The sequence below is a fragment of the Cornus florida genome, unplaced genomic scaffold (assembly GCF_030987335.1).
Source record: "Cornus florida cultivar Cherokee Brave unplaced genomic scaffold, ASM3098733v1 CherokeeBrave_3.0.0_Hap2_Chr05, whole genome shotgun sequence".
NCBI lineage: Eukaryota > Viridiplantae > Streptophyta > Magnoliopsida > Cornales > Cornaceae > Cornus > Cornus florida.
The window spans coordinates 88,368,160-88,378,558 of NW_026775575.1; the positions used below are offsets into that span (position 1 = coordinate 88,368,160).

The 10,399-nt window shown below is 35.6% G+C and overlaps 1 protein-coding gene across 1 annotated transcript; it reads left to right on the forward strand.

Annotated features, from left to right (window-relative positions):
- The first annotated feature begins 2,357 nt into the window (after nucleotides 1-2,357).
- On the forward strand, nucleotides 2,358-7,892 carry LOC132307451 (vacuolar protein-sorting-associated protein 11 homolog). The gene is made up of 5 exons (XM_059805218.1): nucleotides 2,358-2,896; nucleotides 3,805-3,978; nucleotides 4,145-4,468; nucleotides 4,566-6,344; nucleotides 7,154-7,892. Exons 1-5 carry the CDS (start codon nucleotides 2,675-2,677, stop codon nucleotides 7,538-7,540), a joined length of 2,886 nt encoding a protein of 961 aa, XP_059661201.1. The 5' UTR covers nucleotides 2,358-2,674; the 3' UTR covers nucleotides 7,541-7,892.
- Nucleotides 7,893-10,399: the final 2,507 nt, after the last annotated feature.

Below are 10,399 nucleotides of genomic sequence, written 5' to 3' on the forward strand. Positions count from 1 at the left end.
TGACAAAAACTAAAGCTGTTGGAGTATCATAGATTTTCATATTAATTAGTTCTGCTCGTATAAGGCCTATCCCTACAAGGCCTACTCCTAAGTCGGAGTACCGATTGTGGTATTCCAGAATATTGTAGAATTTTTCTTTAGTGTGCGTATATATATTATTATATTTACATGTGTGTATCAACTATCTAAGAATTTAGTTGATTTTTTTTTAGTTTTAAAATTTTGTTTTGGGACAGTATCAAATATCATCTATATATATTTGAAATATAAATATCATCTATATATATTTGAAATATAAATGTCATCTATATTGTTTAACATGGGAATGGAGTTTTCATCAGAATGAAGTATTTGCCACTCGAAAAGCAGCTTCATATTTTCATAAGATATTTAAGGTCTGTTGTTAACCAAATAACCCATAAAACAAGAATTGATCATGTCAACGACTTTTTGGGCTGATGAATGAACATGTTTTTCGTATCAGTGGTTTTTGGGCTGATTGGGCTTGGAGAACACTCACACGAGTGTGTCCCACGGTCCAGAAAGCATTTTGAAGGGGAAATGGTTCAATCCAAACCCAAACAACCTGTTAGGCTAAAAAACCATTTTTTTTTTTAATTTTTAAACCATGTTCGTTCTAAATCTTGTTCCTATACTAAACCGGTTCTATGAAGAAAGAAAAAAAAAAAAAAAAAAATCAGATTACCAATTTGGCACCACTCTGCTCTACTTCAGAGTCGAGAGGGATGTCGATGTAATTAATTGGATAATACTTGGCTACTCATTCATGTAGATCATTACCAAATTAAAAATGATAGGGACATATTTACCTATACTATTTTTTGATTTTATAATTAAAAAGAATGCATTCATTTGTTATTTGTTCATGCTTTTTTAGGGGTGAGAACTTAAGTATTAAATACAATCTAACCCCTAACTCGTAACATTTGGGCTCTGAAAACGAAAAAAATAATAATAAATTCCTAATATTTGAACATATATGCAAATTATCTATTTGTTGTATAAACTAAGATGTTTTATAAATATAGAGCAAAATATATTTAGAGCAAGAACCGAAAAGCACAAGAGATGAGTCTAAAAGTGGGAGTTTTTGTGTTACTACTTTATTTCAAGATACCCCTTTCATCACAATATAAACACATATATATATAGGCAGTTTTTTTTCCCACATTTCACTATTCTTTTTCTCCATCTCTTGTTCACAATCCACACCCGCATGGACACAAATTATACATTTCTTTTCTTCTGATATACATAAGTCATAGCTCATATAATTGGTGCAAGACATTTAATATGTGAACCCCACATCAACTTTTATAACAAGATCAAATCTTTTTCATTTTCATCCGCACATTCTTGCCCCTCCGAGAACCTCATACATTGAATTTGTCGAATTAAAATAAGATCAAACCTGTTTCATTTTCATTGGGACATTGTGTCTTGATGCAATAGTATCAATTCTCAACTATAATTTTTTTTTTCTAGTACAATCTCACACCAAATACAAACTAAAATAGATGCGTTGCATTCTTATAGTAAAATTATCACATTATTATCTTTTGATATAATTTCTTTCATGAATATTATCTATTAAATTGAATGTGCTAGCATAATTGTTGCGCAATATAATGAGTAGTGTTTTCGATTAAAATTAGGGGTGCGCAAAAAAAACTGTTGGAACTTTACCGAATTGGTTTAGTTCTTTTATGGTTCGGTTCTAAAATTGATCTCAAAATGAGAAACTGTTAATTAACAGTTCCAATTCTGATTCCCAGTTCATTTAAACCGAACTGAACCGTAAACTAATTATATATATACACATATATTACAATATTAATAAACAATAATATAACAGATGTCATAAAAATAAAACTATACACAAGTGCACAATAATCTGTTTTATAAACTATACACAAAAATAAGGCTATTCACAAATATTTTTTTTACTTCTAAATTACATATATAATTTTTTTTTCGGTTGAACGGTTTATTATTGTTTATTTGTTGTATAAATTTATATTTGTTTTGAAAAGTCAAATTCAAAGAGTTATTGAATTAATTTTTTTTTTTTTTTTTTTTTTAAAAATAGTTATAAAAAAGAAAAAGGAGATGTGGTTCATAATCGAATCGAATCGACTTTTCGGTTTGACTCGATTAAATTTTTTTCCAAACTTCAAAAGTTTCAATTTTTGGTTCAAGTCCAAACCGTTAAAATGGGTTCGGTTTTAAAAAAAATAGTTATAAAAAAGAAAAAGGAGATGTGGTTCATAATCGAATCGAATCAATCTTTCCGTTTGGCTCGATTAAATTTGTTTCCAAACTTCAACAGTCTCAATTTTTGGTTCAAGTCCAAACCGTTAAAATGGGTTCGGTTCTAAGGCGCAGAAACGGACCCTATGCACCCCTAATTAAAATTGATCAACAAGGGGTCCTTTTCCCAAATTGACATGGCTAGAACAGCTTTTGCGAAAGATAGTTTGCTTCAACTTTTGTAGAATTGTCCATGCTTTATTCTACTTCATCAGCAATTGATCCCTCCACTCCTTGTACATATACATATTTATATATGCATAGTGAGGGCAGTTTTAAGCTCCGGCAACTATATTCCTCCGATCTCTAGGGTTCGATCTTCGGTTGGTACACTTCATTGACGATGTACCAGTGGAGAAAATTCGAGTTTTTTGAAGAGAAATACGCCGGAAAATGCTCTGTTCCCGACGACGTCACCGGAAAAATCGAGTGCTGTTCGAGCGGAAGGGGCAAGATTGTGGTCGGGTGCGATGACGGCAACGTGAGTCTGCTCGATCGCGGGTTGAAATTCAATTATGGATTCCAAGCTCACTCTTCCTCTGTCCTCTTCCTTCAACAGCTTAAGGTTTGATCCCCAATTTCAAAGCTATTCAATTTCGTTCAGTTCGATTTTTGATGTTCCTCGTTCTTGTTTCTACACTAAATATAGACCCACATATACATGTATCTTATACGGAAACAATTTAGGGATTTTAAATGTAGCTAGAAAAAAGTTGGTGTTTTTGAATTCAATTAGAATCCAAACTAGGAAAACAAGGGAAAAAATGAAGGGGCTAGGTCATCTGTAAGATTTTCATCATCGAAAGGTTATGTCAATATCATTTTTAGAGATTGCCTCTGTAATTACTAGTAAAAGTTTCTTAACTCGAGAAAATGCTGTTTGTTTACTGCCTTGAAAAAATGGCAGTTTTGTGAGAAATGGTAAGCTGCTGCTTATTTTACAACTGGCTTTTCAAGGTCGTTTGTAAACTTTGTTTGAAGTATAGCACAGTCCATCTCATTGGAAGATGCAAGAACTAAGGCTAGGGATACTTGTTCCTGAATTGGGACTTTGAATAAAGGAACCAAAGGGGTTAACGCAGAAATGAAGAAATGGATAGGCTGATTCTCATGCATCTTAAGACCACCTTCCCACCTAGGTGTCCAAATCGCACCCCTTGTCTAAAGTTGCTCCTTAATTTGGTGGATTAGTTTATTTCATGAGAATGTGTTTGAAACACTTTTTAACTAGTGATGGCAGGCTTAAAAGAAGTGCAATATACCCATAACATGTGGTTGATATTGGAAATAGATTGAGTTTATATCTGAAGTGGTAAAGTTTAGCAAGAGAACAGGTCCCCAACAATGAATTAGCAACTATGTTCACTACAGGGTTGGCTGTCAACTTTATTTTAAGTCGACCTAAGTTGGCATTCTCGCTTTATTTTGGATGAATTTTTTGCTAACTATTGTTATCTCTTGTCGATGAATCAGCAACGCAACTTCCTAGTAACTGTTGGAGAAGATGAACAGATATCTACAGGGCTGTCAGCCATGTGCTTGAAGGTTTTTGACCTCGATAAGATGCAGCCAGAAGGCTCCAGCACATCAAGTCCCGAGTGTATTCAAATATTGCGGATATTTACGAATCAGTTTCCTGAAGCAAAGGTAGTGCTTGTTACACTTGCTTATAATTATCATTATTAATAATTTTATTTATCATCTTATAATGCAGGTGTTTCATCGAAAATGTCTCACATAACTTGTTCAGGAATATTGATTTGTGATTTATCTCTCTCTGAACATGGCTTTCTAAAGAAATTGGTGCCTGCAGATTACGTCATTCTTGGTTCTAGAGGAAGCTCCACCAATCTTACTTATAGCTATTGGGTTGGACAATGGTTGCATTTACTGCATCAAGGGAGACATTGCACGTGAACGTATCAAACGATTCAAGCTTCAGGTTGATAATCATTCAGACAAATACCAGTCATCCATCACAGGTCTGGGCTTCCGAGTTGATGGTCAAGCCCTTCAATTATTTGCAGTAACTCCAACTGCAGTGAGCTTGTTTAGTTTGCAGACTGAACCACCTAGTCGGCAAACCCTAGATCAGATTGGATGCAACTTTAATAGCATTGCGATGAGTGATCGCTATGTATGTTTTTCGGGGTGATTTTTATTTGTTTTATCATAAGATGAGTGTTGTGTTTATCTCCGTTCATTTGACAATTTTATTGTTGTCCTGTGATCAGGAGCTGATTGTTGGTCGACCTGAGGCAGTGTACTTCTACGAAGTTGATGGTCGTGGCCCTTGTTGGGCTTTTGAGGGAGAGAAAAAATCCGTTGGGTGGTTTCGTGGCTACCTTTTGTGTGTTATTGCAGATCAAAGAAATGGCAAGAATACTTTTAATATTTATGACTTGAGAAACCGTTTAATTGCCCATAGTTTAGTGGTTAAAGAAGTTTCTCACATGCTTTGTGAATGGGGGAACATAATACTTATAATGACAGACAAATCAGCGTTATGTATTGGGGAGAAGGATATGGAAAGCAAGCTAGATATGCTTTTTAAGAAGAATCTTTATCCAGTAGCAATCAATCTTGTCCAGAGTCAGCAAGCTGATGCGGCCGCTACTGCTGAAGTGCTGAGGAAGTACGGCGATCATTTATATGGCAAGCAAGAGTATGATGAAGCTATGGCCCAGTACATCCACACCATTGGCCACCTTGAACCTTCATATGTGATACAGAAGTTTCTAGATGCACAAAGAATTTATAACCTCACTAATTACTTGGAAAAATTACATGAGAAGGGGCTTGCTTCTAAAGATCATACCACTCTTTTGTTAAACTGTTACACCAAACTGAAAGATGTGGAAAAGCTGAACTTGTTCATTAAAAGTGAAGATGGCATGGGGGAGCATAAATTTGATGTGGAGACTGCAATAAGAGTCTGTCGTGCTGCCAACTATCATGAACATGCGATGTATGTAGCTAAAAAGGCTGGGAGGCACGAATGGTACCTAAAAATCTTATTAGAAGACCTGGGTAGTTATGAAGAAGCCTTGAGATATATTTCTAGTCTTGAACCAAGCCAGGCTGGACTGACAGTGAAGGAGTATGGTAAGATTCTCATAGAGCACAAACCAGTGGAAACAATTGAAATACTCATGAGGCTTTGCACCGAGGAAGGTGAAGCGGCCAAAAGAGGGATATCTAATGGTACATACATATCAATGTTGCCATCTCCAGTTGATTTTCTTAATATTTTTATACATCATCCACCGTCACTAATGGAATTCCTCGAGAAATACACCAACAAAGTGAAGGACTCACCTGCTCAAGTAGAAATTCACAACACACTCTTGGAGTTGTACCTGTCTGATGATTTGAACTTCCCATCAATCTCACTAGTTGAATCTGGTGGAGATCGTGATCTCAGAGCAGAAAGAACATCAGGAGAAACTGTGATGGCAAAAGCAGAGTCCAATGGAAAATCAATTTCTGATCGCAAAGATTTGAATAAGGAGAAGGATCGTCAGGAAAGACTTCAGAAGGGGCTTCGCTTGCTTAAGAGTGCATGGCCAGCTGAATTGGAACAACCTTTATATGATGTTGATCTTGCTATAATTCTCTGTGAAATGAATGGATTCAGAGAAGGACATTTATATCTTTATGAGAAGATGAAACTTTATAAAGAGGTTATATCTTGCTACATGCAGGCCCATGATCATGATGGTTTGATTGCATGCTGCAAGAGGCTGGGGGATTCAGGTAAGGGAGGCGATCCTTCTCTTTGGGCAGATCTATTGAAGTACTTTGGTGAACTCGGAGAAGAGTGTTCCAAAGAAGTGAAGGAAGTTTTGACTTATATTGAAAGGGATGACATCTTGCCCCCCATTATTGTTCTTCAGACTTTGTCTAGAAATCCATGCCTAACTCTCTCAGTCATCAAGGACTATATTGCTCGGAAGCTTGAACAGGAATCAAAGCTGATTGAAGAGGACCGCCGAGCTATTGAGAAGTATCAGGTTTGTGTTTTGTCATTTATTTACTTCATTAATATAAATTATTTATTCTACCTTATTGTGGCATTTGCAAAGGTTCAGTGTTGAATGCCTTAACAGAGAGTTTGATTGCAAATTGCAATGATAAGCACTTGTTAATAAATATATAGTATCTTGGGAGGAATTTTTTAATTTGACTGACTTGGGCTTGTATGTAGTATGCATTTGACATTGGTCCCTATCTTCCATTTAGTGGTACAAATGAGTATTACTTTACTGGACTTGTACACATTACCCTCTTTGCGCCCCTCATAATTTGAAAAGCTAGAGTTCTTGGGAATGTAGTATGCATTGATGTGGGGGCCTTCTTTCCTTCTAGCATAAACATTTGCTCTTTAAAATATATATTCCACCATTTTGAAAGATGGTGTGCATTTATTTCCTTGGCTTGAATAGAGCACCTGCTTCAATACATGCTAGGGGTGCTTATGCGCTGCCTAAGTAGGTTAAGTGAGTCTTTTCTGCGAAATATTTAACAATTATAATCAGGCAGTAATGGGTTCAAAGAAATCAATCAAACTGTGCGCATTTTTTCCAGGTTCTTACTAGACATGCATTTGTGGGGCTCTTGATCTTCTTGATGACCGGTAAATAAACTTGGTCCAATTTGGAGAATCACTTCACAGGAATAATATTTTTTCGTTCTTTCTCACTCTTTCTAATCAGTGATGGAATGTGATATATTTCTCTTCACATCATATCACCATCCATGAAGGTGTTTTGTTTTTAGTGAGAAAAGAGAGCAATCTTAATCCACTCCCCTAATTGTGCAGGAAGAAGCATTAACAATGAGAAGGGAAATCCAGGATCTCAGGACAAATGCGAGAATTTTCCAGCTTAGCAAGTGCACTGCATGTACTTTTACCCTTGATCTTCCTGCTGTGCACTTTATGTGTATGCACTCATTCCATCAGCGTTGCCTGGGTGACAATGAAAAAGAATGCCCTGAGTGTGCTCCCGAGTACAGAGCTGTCCTGGAAATGAAAAGAAGCTTGGAACAGAATTCCAAGGAACAAGATCGGTTTTTCCATCAAGTTAAGAGTTCAAAAGATGGGTTTTCTGTGATTGCAGAGTATTTTGGGAAGGGGATCATTAGCAAAACTACTAATGGACCAACGGGTACTCTTAGATCAGGCAACACTTCTAGCAGTGGCTTTTGAGATTTGTTACTATTGTGCTCTTTTGCACCATTCTCTCTTTTCTCATTACCTTGCCAATCTTTTCTCTATCTAGCCTGTACTTGTTCTACTGGCACGTTTGCTTGACCCAGTTTGTCCAGCTGTTCAGAAAAGAGAGTGTGTGTGGTATTCCAAAGAAGGCTCGTGGAGTGCAATCTATCCAAAATGGCTGATCTGGTGTCACAGCACTGATCTCGGCTTGACTTTCCCCTGAACAAGTTCACAACATGTGGTTTGTATCTTCAATTTCGTCGCAAATGAAATATTCAAACAATTTTGATGTCTGTCAATTGATTGTGTTACATATTAATTTGAGAACCAGTCTTTCTTGGTACTTGTGATTGTCTTACAGAGGAGTGTTATGATTCCATTGTGTATGGCCTGAGCGGGGCTGTATGATGATTTTAAATATCTTTTGGTGGAAGGAGACTCCAAAATCATAGCTAAGGCTAATCTGCTGAAGGGGAGTATTTTTTTGGAAAACCAATGGTGGTCTTTATTATTGGTCTCTGTTGGCTTATGTTTAATCTCCTTTTTGGGTTGTAGTTGGGTAGTTTTGGTGTTGATTTTTCGTTATTCCCCTTTATATATTTTTTCCTTATTTCTTCTCACTTTAGAAGCATCCCTTCTTTTGTGCTTTTTGCTTTCTCATTAAGTTTCTCCCCTCCCCTCCCCTCCCCATCTCTATGCCAACGTGCTGTGAAGTGAAAGAACAGAAATTTTTTCAGGGAAAAAAAAGAACAGAAATTTATCTAATCCCAATTTTAGTTGTCATGATGCATTCTTTCCTTCTATTTTTATTTTTGTTTTTATTTTATTTTTTTCCAAAAATTGAACATTGATGGTAGACAGGATTTAGTTGAAACTTCAAAATTAGTTATCAACTCTTAATCGAGCCCAACTTTATGAAAAATTTCCTGGGAAAAGAGTATTTTTTTGAAACTTCAATTAATTTCAACCTGTAGAATATTTGAAAATCAAGAAAAATTAGATATTACATTTTATGTATTGTTGAGTTGATTAATTGGTAGCCAAGGTTTTTAGGCACTCGTTTGAGGGATGATGATCATCTTTCATGAGAACACTGTTTGCTGTCTCTAGGTTGTTAATTAAACAAAGTTGCTGATTTTGGAACGCCGTTCTGAACAGCGGGTAATTCTTCTTAACCAGGACTCTCTGCATTTCTGTCATCTGTTCGTTCTCTATGCATAAAAGCAGAAGTTTGAATGGAATATTTTATTTTCATTAACTCATCTTCCCTATCAGCATCAATTTTTTAATTCATCCTGTCTATTTAATATATTAGAATTAGAACTTATCATATGACTTTAATTCCAAATATGTTAACTATCTAGGATATATATGTATATATATAATATTTTTTCCTCCCTGCAAAAAAGCAGAAGCTTGTATGGAACATTTACTCATATTCCATATCAGTATCAGTTTCTGAATTCAACCTGTCTATTTTATATTCCAGAATATAAACTTGTCAGATGACTCTATGGTCCTGTTTGTCTATGTTAACTGTCTAGCAATAGAATTGGAATTTGATAATTGTTTTTTTATATTACAATGAAGCTTCTAACACATCACACTCTTGAACTAAAAGAACACTCGCAGCTTGAGAGAAACCAACACAATATATATAGATATATTTATATTTATATGTGCGTGCGTGTGTTTGTGTGTGTAAAATTAAAAAAGGAAGCCAGGGATGTTATCAATGTTGCTTCTTTAGTCTGGAATCAAATTAACCTGTGAAGGAGTTGGATCAGCTCTAGTGACTATTTCTGTATAGATGGTTCTTCAGAGAGAAATGACTGCCAGAAGCGTCACACAGTCTGGCAAATCAAGGTAAATTTTTTCGCTTTTCGGCAATTTCTCAGTTTTAACAATACCTTTTTTGCATCCATTTTTCTAGATGTCTTAACCTCAGATCCTCAAATGTGTTTCTCTTTATCTTGATTTTAAGGAGTAGTTTCTTAGACAATTTTTGCTGTTCAGTCTGCGACACACTTTGGAATTGTTATTCTTGTTCAATTCCTTCTTTTTCTGACGAATCAAAAATCTGCGATGAATCAAAATTTCAGCTCATGTCATCATATTAGTCATTTTTCTCCATTGTGCATGTGGAACTGTGCACGGGTGCAAGTGAGAAAATATTGCAGTGTTACATTTCATTTAGAATCATAGTCGTTGATTAGTCTCTTAAGAGATCATGAATTGAAATAACTTGATGTTGATTCTGTATCTGAAAATTCAAAACTCAAAATTGGTATCAAACTTGCCGCAATTTGCTCACAAATTGCGGCAGTCTGATTCAATCGAATAAGGTTGAATCTAGTTTGGAAAGGATTTAATCGAAAACACCTGATTTTTAACTCATAGCTGAAGTTTAGATATCATCTTTTTTCTGACAGACTCTCAGGCTGGGACCTAGTAAATGATTTTCAGGTTGCACCTACTCCTTTCTACTTCTGTAATGTCTACATGTTATGTGAGGATCTACATACAGAAACTGAATAACTTTAAGCACTTGCTTGAATATATGTGGCTTCACATATATTTGGAACCCAATAATTAGCAAGGTAGCCTATTTTTGTGACTACATATGATTCAACAATATGTCACTGCAGAGGTTGTAATTGTATGGTGCTCTTAAACTTGCCATTCTACAACTATCAAAACTGTTTTCCTTTTAAAAGAGTGTCTTTTGTTGCTCAGCCTTTGACAACATTGATTTGAAATTTCATTGGCGTCTCTTGTTTGGAGTAGAGATTGTATACCACTTTCTCAGCCCTTTGACAACATTGATTTGAAATATCATTGGCATTTCTT